The sequence below is a fragment of the Eptesicus fuscus genome, chromosome 4 (assembly GCF_027574615.1).
Source record: "Eptesicus fuscus isolate TK198812 chromosome 4, DD_ASM_mEF_20220401, whole genome shotgun sequence".
In the NCBI taxonomy this organism is placed as follows: Eukaryota; Metazoa; Chordata; class Mammalia; order Chiroptera; family Vespertilionidae; genus Eptesicus; species Eptesicus fuscus.
The window spans coordinates 96,534,374-96,550,425 of record NC_072476.1 but is presented as its reverse complement, the minus strand read 5'-3'; the positions used below and the strand labels follow the sequence as shown (position 1 = coordinate 96,550,425).

The 16,052-nt window shown below is 47.1% G+C and overlaps 1 protein-coding gene across 1 annotated transcript in view; it reads right to left on the bottom strand.

Annotated features, from left to right (window-relative positions):
- MYO10 (myosin X) overlaps positions 1 to 16,052 on the bottom strand; it is a 207,344-nt gene that overhangs the window by 6,220 nt on the left and 185,072 nt on the right. The window contains exons 28-37 of the mRNA XM_008151670.3: positions 12,940 to 13,035; positions 10,345 to 10,438; positions 9,594 to 9,649; positions 7,465 to 7,607; positions 7,040 to 7,234; positions 5,874 to 6,031; positions 3,572 to 3,695; positions 2,572 to 2,869; positions 1,340 to 1,547; positions 278 to 414 (exon numbers count right to left, since the gene is read on the bottom strand). Coding sequence (XP_008149892.2) covers positions 278 to 414; positions 1,340 to 1,547; positions 2,572 to 2,869; positions 3,572 to 3,695; positions 5,874 to 6,031; positions 7,040 to 7,234; positions 7,465 to 7,607; positions 9,594 to 9,649; positions 10,345 to 10,438; positions 12,940 to 13,035 — 1,509 coding nt within the window. The remainder of the gene's footprint in view (positions 1 to 277; positions 415 to 1,339; positions 1,548 to 2,571; positions 2,870 to 3,571; positions 3,696 to 5,873; positions 6,032 to 7,039; positions 7,235 to 7,464; positions 7,608 to 9,593; positions 9,650 to 10,344; positions 10,439 to 12,939; positions 13,036 to 16,052) is intronic.

The window sequence follows — 16,052 nt, the reverse complement described above, 5'->3', positions numbered from 1 at the left end:
AACCTACGAACCAGGAATCCCAAGGCAATGAGTAAAAGAGGGGACGGAAGGAATGGGGCAAAGGAACAATGACAAACTGAACCATGCCTCAGACAGTGGCTTTATCTAGGAATCAAAAAATCAGCCCGCAGAGATGAAAAGCTAAGTAAGCATCAACACAGGTAAAATAAAACAAACTCCAGTGCACTCGGAGGCTGGAAATGAAGTTCAAGTCCCCCACTCTTGTTCTTAGGTGCTTTTAGTTACTCAGCTGGCACTTCAGGGAGAAGGAACTTACTTTTCAAACTTTGCTAGCACATCGGCGACAATGGTCCGGCTCTCGATGGCCTTGTCGACGTGGCCGTTGGACTCGAACAGGGCAAACATGTTCCTGCTGTCCTCCATGGCCAGGCCCCTGATCAGCTTCTCCACCACCTGGAAGACACGCCGAGGCCGTCAGCGCCCAGAGCTGTGCTTCTAGAATGTGCCTTCCTGGGAACTCAGAGGGAGCTGCCAGCAAGTGAGGGTCCAAAGAGCCTCCCAAAAGTGTCCTGTGTGCCCACCCAGAATTCCAAAGGTGCCGTTTCTCCTTTGTTCTCTTGAAACCAGTTTTATTAGCTCTTTCTTGGCAAAAAGAACACAGGTAGGGGCAGATATTGGGCCAATGTCTTACAAACCCATACAAGGAGAAAAAGCGCATGAAAACGGAAACCCTGTGCTTCAAAAACTCCGAGAGAGAGAGAGAGAGAGAGAGAGAGAGAGAGAGAGAGAGAGAAAGTAATCTTGGTCCCCAACATGTCATCAGTTTGGCTCAAATAAATGCTTATAAAAATTAAAAAATACAAAAAAAACACACAAAAAACCTGCAAGATACAACAGTGACTTCCACTGATGTATCTTCTACACAAGACAATTTCAGCCTTTACTTAAATGTTAAAGGAGAGAGAAAAAAACAAAACAAAGAAAAGAAAAGAAAAGGTGTTCACCTGAGTGAACAATCTAGATATTCATGTGGAAATATCAACACCTTATGCGGAAGTGTGATACCCCTGCCATAGTGGACAGCCCGAGTCAGGGTGGCAATCTCTACGAGACACGCCACTGCTTGTCAGATCAGCAGGACTGGGGTTGTCTCAGACACACAGGCACTTTGATTTGGTGTCTCTACTCAGCTTCAATACCCATTTTTATCTCTTTACACTGTGGCTGGTTGCAGGTTACGTTTGTTTCCGTGTTTACTGAGCAGCCACACTATGCGAATCACAACCTGGCACGACAGCCGATCTGACTGTGCACCCCTTTCCTACTAAAGCAAGTCGGCATCAGGCATCACACGGATGCCAGGCGGGGCGGCCCTCACCTCCCCGGCCGTGGTGTGGGAGTTAATGGTGATCTTGCAGGAGCCCCCGCCGTGGCAGTACACCATGGACGTCATTTCCTGCCTGTGGATCAGAGCTTCTATTTCATCGCGGGAAGGCACAAACTCTCTGCACTTGGTTTTCTTAAGAGATTCGTAAATGAAGAGGGCGTATTTTTCCATCTCGGTTCCTGGAAACTGTTCCCGTATCCTAGGAGACAAGGACCAACTGTTAACTGCCAGACTGGGGGCGGCTGGCGGCTGGCGGCGGGCTGCTTCGAGGTGGCGGGCAGGCACCTGGTGGTGAATGGAGCAGACACCAGACACTTCCCGGCAGGGGCCCAGCACAGCCTGTGCAGGTTCAGTTTAAATACAAACAACAACAACAACCCCAAAAGCCAGTGATTGCCTGGAAGCAACTTCCACCTCAGCAGGGCCGTTGCACTTGAGAGCCCTGCCTCGGACTGTCCTGTGCAAATGGTTTTCCACCGTTAATCAGGATCTGAACCAGGCTGTTTCTACCAGTGTTTCATGTGGAATGAGTACCTAAGTTTGGGGGCTTTCTATCTCTTTATGGCTGTAGTAATTAAATGGATCCAATGTCCTCCGACACGTTGGGAACTACCCTGAAGGTGGCCTGGTCCCTGACACAGCCTTGGCGGCTTAGAGAGACGAATGCTATCTGTGCTCCCTCTGAGCTCACATCAGCGACCCACCCGTCTGACCCGGAGTCCCTGACCCCACTAGGTCGAGGTCCTCTGGATCCGAACCACAGTCCATCTCACCACCTGCGTGAACAGCTCTGCCCAGGCCATCTCAAACTTTTTCCTCATTGAAAATCATTTTTAAATGTTTAAATTATAGTACACATCAATGTTTTATTCGTTTCAGGAGTACAGCTTAGTAGTTAGACATTTATATACCTTACAAAGTGATTCCCTACTGCCGCCCCCCCTTCCCCCCCGTAAGTCCGGTACGCACCTAACACCATTTATAATTATCACAATATTAGTGACTGTATTTCCTAGGCTGTACTTTACATCCCCTGACCACTGTGTGACTACCCATCTGTACTTCTCAATCCCTTCACCTTTGTCACCCAGCCATCCCCCTGCCCCCCTTTTCTGGCAACCGTCTGTGTCTATGCCTCTGTCTCTGTCTGTTTTGCTTGTTTATTTTGTTTTTCAGATCCCACAAGGCAGTAAAATGCTGCGGTATGTGTCTTCAGCTCGTACCTTTTCAGGTGGAACTTGAGGTACTTGAGGATGCCCCGGCTGGGCAGGAAGGCGCAGCTCAGGCACGTCAGGATCTGCCAGCTGCACAGGTTGCCGGCGCTGCCCGGGTGCGGCACCTTGTTGGTCTGCTTGATGAGCTGGCAGTACAGCTCGTCGCGCAGCGGGCGCAGGTCGTGCCCCGTCTGGAGGATGCCCTGGATGATGGGGATGGGGTCGGACATGGACTCCAGCTGCTGCAGGGAGTTGAAGATCTTGATGGCTTCATCCTGCAGGGTGGTGTAGCCTTTGTCCTTGAGCACTGGGGGAAGCAAACCAACAGGGGTCACACCAGGGGGTCCGAGAAGGACGACGTGAGCAGCAGGTGAGAGGAAGGAGCGGGGACAGACAGCTACGCCATGACACAGTGCTCACCAGAGTCTCTGTAACTTTGAATCGGCGGGAAAAAGCTGTTAAAACACAGAAGGGTGCCCTGGCTGGGTGGCTCAGTTGGTTGGAGCATCGTCCTGGACACGGGTTCGTTCGATTCCCAGTCAGGGCACATACCCAGGTTGCAGGTCGATCCCCAGTTGGGGCATGTGCAGGAAGCAAATGATCAACGTCTCTCTCTCTCTCCCTCCCTCCATTTCTCTAAAATCAATAATAATGATAAAAACTATGGGGGCAAGATATGTTATGTAAGTCTTAACTGTTTATGAATTATATAATTTCATAATTGTCTTGTTATGGAATTCAATCACTTTATCGTACAAAATTCTTACTTAAAAAGTTGGTCTGTTGCCAATTGGTTCCATAATCGGAACCAAGACTGTAGCATCTGTTCTTGGTGATATTAAGGTGACTGAGTGCGTGGACGGGAGTGCTGGCATTTTCAGATTCCTTTCAAGTTTTTCCCTCCAGTACAACAGTCCTCACACCACTGCAACCACGGGATGCTGATACAGCGAGGGAGTTAACGGGGAAAGCAGGACCAGTGCCTGAAGTGGGTGGCACGGGGACTCACGGTTGAGGTTGATGTCTCCGTAGGGCAGGGGCAGCAGCGGGGAGTGCAGCGGGTGGTGGGTGTGCCGGAGGATGGGGTTCCGCTTGTAAATCTGCTCCACGACGTCCGAGTTCAGGCAGTTCTCCTGGGAAGCAAAGGGGCCGTTACAGAAAGCAAGCCAACGCACGACAAGAAACATCACCGCACCTGTGTTCTCCTACACACCAATGTGTTTCCAAAGTCTACACCGTCCAGCACACCCGGGGTGGCGGGGGGAACCCAGCATCAGTAACTGGAAGCCCGAAGAGACCCCAGTCTGTGTCTGCACACAAGCCACAACCACATATATTCTCCCACGTTACTTAAAAGTTTCCCCCTGAAATGATGCAGACTTAAAAAATAAATTTAAAGTTCTCTTGCTAATTATTTAGCTGTCGCTTAGCCAAACCATATATCTTTACCTTTAATTCATTTTAAAATGCATTTTGCTAGTTCTTTAATTTGTCTCCTGTATTCTCTCTCTACCCAAAAGCTACAGGTATAGTGAGACTGTCTTTCCATGTGCCTGCCTTCTCTCTCGCTCCTAAAATTTAAGAGATCTGCTCACAGAAATTCACCACGTATTTATGCTCCTAAAATGTTCATATGGGATGCGAAAAGCCAGTTACTTTTATGACTTTAAATACACAGAAGAGTTGGAGGAGAGTCAATGAGTCACTCTACCCTGGTAATTCCATTTCCACTATGAAACTTTGTCAGTAATACTCGATTAAAAGTAGGAAAAACTTTACTTACTTAAAAATAAAGTGGTATGGACTTAATTAGGGCAGCTTGTCTCGTTTTTTGAAAAGCACGTTTTCACATTTGGAAAATTCTAATACTCTTTGAATGCCTGATTTCAAACTGATTAAGAGACTGTAAGACTAGATAAACCTTAGAAGATAAAGTTCAGCTGATATGTGCATTTTTTTTACTCCGATCTCAAAAGAAAGCTTCAAAAAAATTTTTAAGGCTAGAAATAAAGTTATCCAGCATCCTGGGCTCCACAGAAAGCTTTGCAGAGTCTTGGATAATAACACACTCGGTGGAATTTAGCTTCCAACACCCAGGAATCATATAACTTTGATACCAAGAGGCTGACTTGAATTTGGTGGGACATTAACATACTACTGACATGAGACCCTTTTCCACATGTGCAAAGGCTGAGTTTGCCTCCTCCATCCAATGTGCTAATTTCCTTGTTTTCAAAATCCTCACTTGAGATACAGAGAAGGGGGAGAGAGAGAGAAATAGAGAGAGAGAAAGAGAGAGAGAGAGGAGAGAGAGAAACATCACTGATGTGAGAGAGAAACATCGACTGGCTGCCTTCATATGTGCTCTGACTGGGGATTGAACCTGCAACCCAATTATGTGCCCTGACCCAGAATCAAACCGGCAACCTTTTGGCGCACAGCATGAAGCTCAACCAACTGAGCCACTCCAGCCGGGCCAGCTAATCAGTAAATAAATACCCGTCTCACTATCATTTTCGAATCAGCTCCAGCTCCTTCCTTCGTGTTGGGAATCTGTCTGCATGGATAACATGGAGGAATAGCGGTAAAAACAATTCCTTTGACCTGGCTCTGCACCAGGGACTGACCAGCTGAGTGAGCTATGCAATACCCCATGTCTCCCTCCCTCCCAGGATAAAGAGCGCATTAATCCTCGGGCACCACGGCCTTTTAATTGTGTGTTCACTCATTCAGCACACAGTTACTGAGCAGCTCATCTTTACACACAGGAAATGGCCATTTAACACGGTCACTGTTGATCTGGGGACAGGAGCTTTTGTGAGTTTAGGGGCCCCTGGTACAGTTTCCAAGTTTTCTAGACCAACCCTGGCTCTCTGTGACTCCACCTGTGCGGTCTAGAAACTGTACATAGTTAAGAGAAGAATTATCGTGTTACTCCTAGGAGGTCCCCAACTCAGGGCTGAGGTCGTTTGGCACAGCATGTTGTTCCCAACACAATCCACGCCACTGGGATGGGGAACCTAACTCCAAACCACAGACCACTGTCCCTCTGCCTTGAACCCAGCAGTCAGGTCTGCCTCAGCAGCAACAGCAAACACCCCGTAAAGATAAAATATTTCAGCATAAAACTTCGCCTAAAATCTCACATTTAGACTCCTAAAGGCAGGGCTACGCAAACACAAAATTTACCAAGAGTTAGCTCTGATTACAGAATAAAAATGGAGCTCGACTAACGCTGACGCCTTGAGGTCCTGAAGATGACAATCTGGGAGCGACTCTGAACCACCGGGGTGGGCTCGGATCCGCCCTACCTTGATGTCCTGAATCAGCTGCTGGGTGGGCGTGTCGATGGGGGCCTTGGTGTCCGTCACATTCTGAATGGCGCTGGACCACCTGGTGGCCTCGTTGAGCAGCTTCGTGTAGAGGCGATAGCAGTGCTTGCGTCCGTACACGGTGACGTTCCAGTAGCCTGTAACAGACGCATCGCACACACGTCAGCGCTGACCTCTGCCACCAAGGCCACGCTCCCGCATCAGAGTCGCAGGAGTCCAGCCTCCGCCACCTCCACCTGAGCCCCTTTAATTGCTTAATTCAACAGTCACTGCTGAACGCGTACAGGTGCCTGGCTCTGCACTGGGCACCTAGGTATCCAAAAGGCAGGAGGAGTTCACAGTGAGAGAGGAAGACAAACATAAACTAATAAACCCAGAATTCAATGTGCAAAGTGTAACATTGGATCTGGATGAAAAACACATAAACTAAGCCCCTCTCATGGCTCTTGGACTAGAGAGAAAACGCTGCCCACAGCTTTCTCCTTCTCCCTCCCTGTTCTCCTCTCCCTCCTCAGACTCTCCCCTGAAAACACCTGTGCTAATAAGTAAGCCGTTTCTGAGCTCAAAACAAGCTGTCATTTGGAACAGAGTAACTAACTAAAAACATACCAGTATTTTTTACATGGAATAGCTATATTTTTAAAGGAGCACAAAATCACACCTACCAACAAAAAATCAAAATAAGCCTAGAGCTATTTTGTATAATACTGAAAAGAAAAGAAAAAAACTAAGCTTACCCTCTATTTTATTTAAGTTACGCTCACTGGCAGGATTTGCCTTTTTTTAGATTGCATTCTGACTCTCGTGGCACAATGATAAAAACAACGAAACTCAAGCAAATAAAAATAAAGCTTCCTATAGGACAATCTTCATTGGCTTAACATGTTCCTGTCCTTAGAAGACTCTTTCTGCAACTCCATCAATCAAGACCTCTTTACGATGGTTTATATAGTAAGTGTTCACATAGCTAAGCACAGACAGCCTCGGAAGGTAAGTCAGCCAGAGAAGAGCTTCTTTTTGAGGAAAAAAAAAAGCACACGCTCTTGGTAGGATCTCATTCCTTTGCCCTGAGCAGACCCAGAACTCTTATGAGCTGATGCGGCTGTTTCGGGCCCCGCGCGCTGTGAGCACACGGCCCCAGTTACCTGTCTCTTTGAAAACCTTCTCGTCCGGGGGCACGACCGAGCAGAGGCTGTTGAGGACCAGGGTGCCCAGCTTCAGAGCATTCTTCTCCGAGCTCTTGTAGTAATCCAAGGAGTTGTGGGTGAGCACAAACCACCGCTTCTTCAGCTTCAGCGAAGACATCTTCGGGCTGTTCTTGACTTCTTTGTGCAACCACCCTGGAGAGCAAGAGGGGAGTGTAAATCGAGAACCAGGAAGAGAAACGCCAAATACCAGGTGATCATCGGCACGATGCTTACAAATGATTTGCTAGAAATGAAAGTGATCATTTCTGTCTTATCTTTAGCAAGTAAATGACTTGGAAAAGCTGCTCAACATGGAAACAGTGCAGACATCCATGCCCATGAGAGCAGGAGTCCGTGAAAAGGAAAGCGTCGCTGGCAGTCACCTCTGACGATGAATTCCTGGCCCTCCACCCGGGTGTCGCCCTTGGACCGCTGCAGCAGCGTGATCCAGTGGTGCATCTCCTCCGGCGTGTCGGCGTTGCAGTGCAGGACCCGGTTGGCCGTGATGATCACAAACGAATTGGGCCTGAGCGACAGGGCGAGAAGGGAGCAAAGCCTCTTAGCTCGACGGTGAGCATCACCTCTGTGTGAACCAGGACTGAAGGCCTTTCTCCGGGCTTATGGGCCAATGGAGATAGAAACGGCCGTGCTATTTGTGTTTTACAGTAAGGACGGCAAGCCTTGCTCATTTCCGCAGGATTTATTTTATGCATCATTAACCTTTTCACTTGGAGCGACACATTCTGAGGGCCCTGGAAGGGAACACATGTCTTCACGCAAAACTTTCCAGATGCAACTCGGTTCCGGGAAGGCTACCTAAGGTGACCGAAGGGGAAAATTTTGTTTTGATGCCTCTCCAAAGTAAATCTCTTTCTGCCTCTGGGTCCTTCCTTGGATAATATTTCTGTGGGTTGGTAATGAAATGTCAGACACCAGTAATAGAAGAAGATCAGTAAAAAGGGGTAAACGGAATATCTTATACACTTCATTATGCCGGGTACAAAAAGCCACCTGGGCCCCTGTTTTCAAAGCAATCTAACAAGGGCTCCTTTCCCAGTCAGGGGTAGCATAATAATGGAAATTTACTTTTTTCCCCTCAGCGCCTTGAGCCTCTCACAGGTCATTGCTCATACCAATTCCTCTATCTGACAGTGTCAGCTAGGGACTGCCTCTCTGGCAAGTTCAAGTGCAGCAAAAGTTCAAGGAAAAGGAAGGAAGATTAACAAGAGTGTATTAGGCAGAAAAAGACAGGTGCTCCTCAGCAATAAAGATTTGTCTATAGTTGGGAAGGGAGAACGGTGGGCAGTTGAGGAGGAGGAAGCCGGAGCAGAGACAGAAGTTCTAAGCATGGTTCGCGCGCCCCGCCTGAGGGAGTGAAGGGCTGGGAGCAGACAGACACTGATGAGGCAGGAATGCCACCGTTAGAGTAAGAATGTGGGCTCTGGGTAGTGACTGGCCTGACACACGTGTGGCAGGTTCCTGAGCCAGGTGTGGGAAGGCGCAGGGTGAAGCCAAAAACAAGGACGTATGGTCCAGGAGAGCCTTCATCAACGGGGCGATGGACGCTCCAAAACTCTAATGCTGCCCAGTGGACACTAGTTTTGTGGTCAATTTGAATACAGTTCACGTTCTAAAGCTGTTGCTGAAGGCAGGAGCTGATTTGATTCTTACTCAGAATTCACAAACAGCAAAGAAAACCAGAGATGATAAAGGCAGAGGTCACTGGGACAAGGTCTTCTGAGACCATCTCCGAAGACGATATGCCTTTAAAAACCAATGCTACTCTGAAGGCGCAGATTAAGGCAGACATGTCAAGGAAAAGAAATGCATGTGGTTTAATTTATTAATACTCTACATATAAATGCCAATCAAAACCTTTTGAATTCAGCCCTAGCTAATGTGGCTCAGTGGATAGAGCACTGGCCTGTGGACTGAAGGGTTCCGAGTTCGATTCCGGTCAAGGGCACATGGCTGGGTTGTGGGCTCAATCCCCAGTGGGGGGCGTGCAGGAGGCAGCTAATCAAATGATTCTCAGCATTGATGTTTCTATCTCTCTCTCCTCCCTCTCCCTTCCTCTCTGAAATCAATAAAAATTAAAAAAAAAATCTTTTGAATTCATTATTAAGTTTAGGAAGGGGAGCTACACCCTTTCTGGAATACTGTGCTAAAACACTGTTTTCCTACACAGGCATTTTCCTCCTGTATGAATCCTGAGTTCGTGCTGTATCCAAATAAAAACTATTTCTCCTACACGTGTTTTTTATTGTTTTAAAGGACTGTCTCCATTAGGTTTTCACGCACTCCCAGAGAGACACGGAGAGGGAAACTTTCAGGTGATGTAACACTGGGTACCAAGCACGAAGACGGTGGACTGCTGAGGTGGCCCCGGTGGGAACGTGCGGCTCAGAGAACTCTCACGGCCCAGAAAGAGGAAGGTGGCCCAGGAGCAGAGAGAGATGGCAACGCATGCAGGTAACGAAATGCTTTTGTTAAAAGTCACTTCTGAGCTCACCTGTCGGGGCTGTCGGAGGCGCACACGGAGTCGATGAGCCCCACGTCCAGCGTGCCCTGGAACAGATGGGGCAGAAAGTAGAGGGCGTGAGAGAACCATTCAGATACAGAGCTCTTTACCTTAATGCCCCCAGATCACGACCCTCCAAGCAGGCCAGCAAAAGGCTCCTAAGAAGGCATTTAGTGAGTACGGACAGCCTCCAGGCAGGGCAGGTTCTACAGTTCACTCATTAAAAAAATTATAAATTAATCTTCCTGTCTTTTTCTTAAAGTGCCTTCAGTGAGGAGTGTTTACGCACTTCTTTCAATAATACAAATGTTCTGATTTAGACTAAGGTCTGTCACTAAATTTTTTATTTATTCTGCTAAGAAACTTTGATGTTAAGTTTTTCTTATAAGATAAGATGTTATTTCTAAAACAAGATTTCTATGGCTCTGTACAGACAAAGACAGAATACCATTCAAGATTCACTAAGTCCTGGTAAGAAAAGTGTAATATGCTCTCATGATTTGGTAAAAATTGGGATTTTGTTGTTGTTGTTGTTTTAATGGTTTGAGGCAGAAGAATTGGAACTTGTTACTACCTCTAATGTATAATTTATTCTGTTCTGATGTATGATTTTTTAGCCAGAATATTCCTGTTTTCATCTTTAATTACTATACTGTCCCTTTAAAAATAAAGATTGCCTAGAAATTCCCAGCTCCCTCGCCTCCCTCGGGGCATCACCTCCACCCCACGGATGCTCACTCACCACGGCATTTTGCGGGTTTGCCTGCTCATCGTGCATCTCCCGAATCTCCTGGTCCGTGGACGCGTGGACCTGACTCAGCACGCTGAACCACTGGCTGTGGGGAGGAGAGCGGCTGTCAGCAGTGGCCAGCCTCTGGATTTGCACCACAGCAATGCCCTTGTACGTGGAGGAAAACGGCCGGGCCTCCGACCAACGGTGCTGTTAACTTGCTTACACGTCGGGGCACATGCGGGTTTCCCGCCACCAAGGAGCAAAGGTAAGAGAAAGAGCTGAAGTACCCGTCAGTCCCAGCTGTTGCACTTTCAGATCACTGGAAGGGCTTCCCTCCAAGTCCCACAGACCTTTACAGACATTTAACAACGACCACTGAGTTCCTAGAGAAATTGGCAGGAAACACGAAACCCTCCGTTCTACCCAGAACACTTCCGTGAAAAATCTTGATTGAAAGCCTGGGAATATTCAAGTGCTTTTTCATTTTTGATAACTAAACTGCAAAGGGAGAAGGCCGATAATGTAGGACCTTCTCAGAATGGGCACCTGAAGTCCAGCTTCCCTCCTCACCCCCAGGATGGGGGTTCCAACCACCTGGAGGATTTCTACTAACGTGAATGAAACCACAGGAGAGCTGGAAATAGAAAATGCTGCTTGGAGTTGAAAACGGACATTTATTTTGATCAGAGCACTCTTCTATCTTCATTTTGGAAGAGTTTTTGTTTCCACCAGAATCAGATAATAAAGGAAAACATGTCAACCCCAGCAACCCCAGGAAAGTAAGGGCAGAACAAAGGTTATGATGTAACTAGAAAATCAATACATGCTTAAGGAAAATGACCATGGCTAACTATCCCTCTGTCCGTCCATCTATCCAACGTTTATTAAGCAGCTACAAAATGTGGGGAGTACCAAAGAGGAGAAAAGCTAGGACGCCCTCCTCCTCTAGGGGGCGAATAGTACTGGAAATATTGGGGGACCCTCTGTAAAGTACATGACTGTCCATGTAAAGTACATAACTAACCACTATGATGTACACCCAAAAGTAAGACAAAGTAATATTAAATGTAAACTATAACTGAAAAAAAAAAAAAAAAGACATATATACATACTCCTACTAAATAAGGCAGAGGAGAAAGTACTTAACACACTTGGATATTTAAGTAAAAAGGTACCACCTATATGTAAAGATAAGCCATGTAAATTATTTATAGAAAAGCACTAAAATCTATCACCTGGGATTCCTGCAGAAGAAAAATGTGCCCATGCGCTTGAAAATACTCAACATATACAGACTCAACATATACAGGGAGACAAGGGCAACTTCCAGCATCAATTTGCTTCGTTTCTCTGGTTAACCCAGAGGCAAGACTGCAGTCGTCGTTTTATGTGGAAGCTCAAAAATATCCCAAATTAAACACTGAAAACACACGCAAGATGGAGGCCACAGGGATCACACACACACACACACACACACACACACACACACACACACCCCACAGAAGCAAAATCCGCCGAGCTTTCCATCAGTACAGAATAACTTGGACTCTGAAAGAAATTTTAAAAGATGCGTTCCACTGGTCAGGGGAAAAAGTCCTTGGCTAAAATATTCCAAATGCTAAATTTAGCAGGTTCATCATGGCACAAAACAGACTGGGCAGCTGCCAAGTGCTGAGCCTGTAATCCAGCTGAAAGCTGTGGGCATTCCTTGGCCCACAAACAAAAACAACAAAACAAAAAAAAACCCACGCGTGGTCGCTATGCACCCCAGACAGAATGTTGGGCTACAACCCCAGGTTTGCTCGTTTTTCCAGTTTGTGTCCTAATCTGTGGATCTGGGCAGGGTTGCGGGTTGTCCCCGGGGGAAGAACTACTAGTATTTTCTTTGCCTTTAATGCTGCTCGCCATGGTGTTGTGTCAACACAGAAGCGTTCAAAGGGCAGGGCTGGTGATTTGTGAGCTGGAAAGGGAAGAATGTCAGCTGAAGGATGTCACCCTCGTAAACTGGAAGGTCTTCTCTGGCATTGCTCAGAGTGGATGACAGAGATCGGCAGCATCACCCTACAGACTTTAGAATATGGCCTGAAATACAGTAAATTCTCTAAGCGTTAACTGTCTCTTCTGTCCCACTGAATTATTCCGTATCAAGACTAAACACCTTCCAAATGTCACTGCACTCTCATCCGTCTAAGCAGCCGGTGGTTGATGCTCCTGCCTCTTCAATCCTTCAGCAAACACAAGCTGTTCCCTTTCAAAGCTCAGAAGCTCCGGGAGGGCGGGCTCTCAGCTGAGGGTGGCTGCGGGTTACACAGGCTGCTGGTCACACGAAACGCCTGAGCTGGGACGACAAGGGTCCGGCAGGCGGCACTCGAAGCTGGGAATCCTGAATGGGGTGCTGTGCGTGGCCAGGCCTGCTCAGTGAAGAATTCCCCCGGGGACAAGCACAGCAGTCTCTTAGGACTCAACAGTCCTTCACCCATCCTAACAGGAAAATGCCACTGAGCAATCAATCAAACCTTTTCAGAGCCAGTGGGGTGACGCCCAGGTCTGCACAGGAGTGAGGAGGTAGTTACAATGGGGTCGAAGCCACAGCGCCCGCCTTACCTGGCATCTTCAGGGGACTCGGCGATCAGGTGGAAGGTCCTATCGGCCATAATGATATCAATCCCGTTCTCTTTGCCGGTGTTATCTATGATCTCTCTGCAGGCGGGGGGTGGGGGAGGTGGGGGGGGGGGACAAAAGCAAATCAGGAACACAGAATTCTTAACAATTGGTGAGAAAAGCAATTTCACCAAACTGATGATTGCGTTGGACACCTACTTAAGCCTCATGTGGCCTCTAGGGGGAGCCAGACTCCTCTCTCCTGCAAAAGGAGGGGGGGCGGGCGGGGATGGGTGAGCGGGGCAGAAGGACTGCTGGCCTGGTCAGGGGTACAAGCTTCCTAGTCTTCTCTAGGGAGGGGCCCCTCTCTTCTCACACTGGCATCACAAGGCCTGGCCCTGCTCAGGCCCCAGATGGCTGGGGCAGCAGCCTCCCTCGGGCCTTCCCTTCCTGTGGTTCCTCTCACAGCTCTTCAATGGAAGGACCCCATAGGGGGGCTGCTCTGGGCAGAGTTCTTTCCCAGTTCATCATAGCTTCCCATTGCAGTTGGAGGCCTTGGCTGACACCTCTGCTGTACTCAACCTGACACAGCCTCATTGTTTCCATGCGGGACTTTGGGGCCAAGAGCAGGATTGAGGTGTCATCCCAACACTCCCTAAACAGCCCTAGAGGTTTCAAGTCGGTGGACAGGGTTAACAACGTTCGGACACAACACCAGCAGAGTAAGGATTGGCCCAGGGAGGGCAATATTTGATGAGGGATCTTGGGGACAAAGCCAGCTTGCTTTGCCAACTGGAATAGTACAACTGCTCACAGTACAACATTCATTTTACATCTGCAAAACTACACAGTCAGACTGGATAGAAAAAAATAAACGTATATAACCTTATAGCTAGAATCACTGAGATGAGATAAAATATTAAACAGAAAAGTGAAGATGAGTCTTTACAGAGTGGTCTGGGATGCCTCTTCCAAGTGGCTGGTGAGAGCTGAGCAGTGGGGAGGGGCCAGCCAGGAGCCTGGAGCAGGATGATAATCCCTGGGCAAAGCTGTCCCGACCAGGTCGTCCTGGATTAGCCACTTTGCCTCCCAGGAACGCAGTCGGCAACCTTGAGTGCTGAGGGGGTCAGACTGTGGTCTGGCTACAAGGCCGTGGTCCTAGGTCCTGGGAAACATTCAGCAAACACAGGCGGGGGCCCTCTGCGGGTGAGACCCTGGGCTTGCCTTTGTAGAAAGCTTCCTTGGAGGTGGGGTAAGATGACGTTATCAAGACCACGGTCAACAAGAAATGTGGTCTGGAAACTACAGGATAAATGAGGCAGCATCTTCAATAATAGGTAGTAAGGGAAAGAAAGATGCAGGGGGAATTTATACATTAATGGACTTGGGAGATCTGTCCACTGACTGAAAATTATAAACCTTACTGGGATTCTAATGTGAAGAAATAAACCAACCCAAACCATCAAGAACACTTCATTTATAAGACCACCGGGGAAATCTGAACAATGATTCCAGTTTAGATGATAAGGAGTTAAATGTTATTTTTAAATGTTACAATAAGATCATGATTATATATTAAAAAGAGCCTTAATCTTCAAGTGTACACTAAAATATTTACAGAAGCCATTATAGGATGTCAGGAACCTGCTTTACAGAATGCGGTTTGTAAGGGGAGCGGTGTGGGGTGGGGTTATGAATGAAACACTATGGCCACGGTAGGTAACTGCTAGCAGCTGGGCAATGAGTGCATGGATTTCATTACTAGTATATTCTTCTTGCATGTGACTGGAGTTTTCTATAATAAAACATTCAAAATATAAAATAAAAAAATCTTAATAAAGAATCTTAATGTGGTGAAACCCTAACAACTCATGCTCTTCCTCTAGAGCAGTGGTTCTCAACCTTTCTAATGCCGTGACCCTTTAATACAGTTCCTCATGTTGTGGTGACCCCCAACCATAAAATTATTTTCATTGCTACTTCATAACTGTAATTTTGTAATTTTGCTACTGTTATGGTCTTAGGCGACCCTGCTAGCGTTTCTCAACCTGTGGGTCATGACAGGTTGAGAACCTCTGCTGTAGAGTCTAAGACCATTGGGAAAACACAGATATTTACATTACGATTCATACCATTAGCAAAATTACAGTTATGAAGTAGCAACGAAAATAATTTTATGGTTGGGGGTCACCACAACATGAGGAACTGTATTAAAGGGTCACGGCATTAGAAAGGTTGAGAACCACTGCTCTAGAGACTATGACAGAAATGACTAAGAGCTAACATTTCCTCAAGTCTAAAACTTTTACAAATAGCTGAGGAACAGGGCTTTATTAAGCAGCAGAGTGAGGTGCAAAAGGAACATACAACATAACATACAAAGTGTAAAACCCAAGGCCACGACCCACATGCTTCTCGCAGCTTCCTGGCATCAGTGGGCCCCCTCCTACGGGGTGAATAAAGAGGAACATCATGGTCTATAGGGCTGAGGGAAGACTGCGTGAGGCAAAGAGCTGTGTCATCTGTGAAAACTCTTTGGGGGATTCAGATTCAAACAGAGCCTGGGCTCCTACAATGACTCCAGCCCAAAGGCAGCCCGGAGAAGTCCAATACTCTGCCGTCTGCATTTCATTATTTGTCTGTAAATACCCCAAACACTTCCCTCTTCCTGTTTGACTTTCCACTTTTTCATGAATCATTTTCTAAAGCTGATCATGCTGGATGATTATTTTCAGGACTCATGACTTCAGGAGTTCATTTGATCTCTCTAAGCCTTTATTACCAGCTTTCTAAATACGTGCGGTTGCTCAAGTGGAGCATGGCTACAGGTTATGCTAAACAAGTTTTATGCTTAGCATCTAGTTTCCAGCTGCCCCTAACTCCAACATTTCCTGAAAATCTTACTTTTTTTTACAAAGGGAATTTGGAAACACTGCATGCATGTATGTATGTACGTACGTATGTATGTATTGTTGTTAATCCTCACCTCGAGGATATTTTTCCATTTATTTTTATAGAGCATGGAAGGGATGGGGAGAGACAGAGAGAAACACTGATGTGAGAGAGACACATCTAATGGTTGCCTCCCGCACACATCCTGACTAGGGCCAGGGATT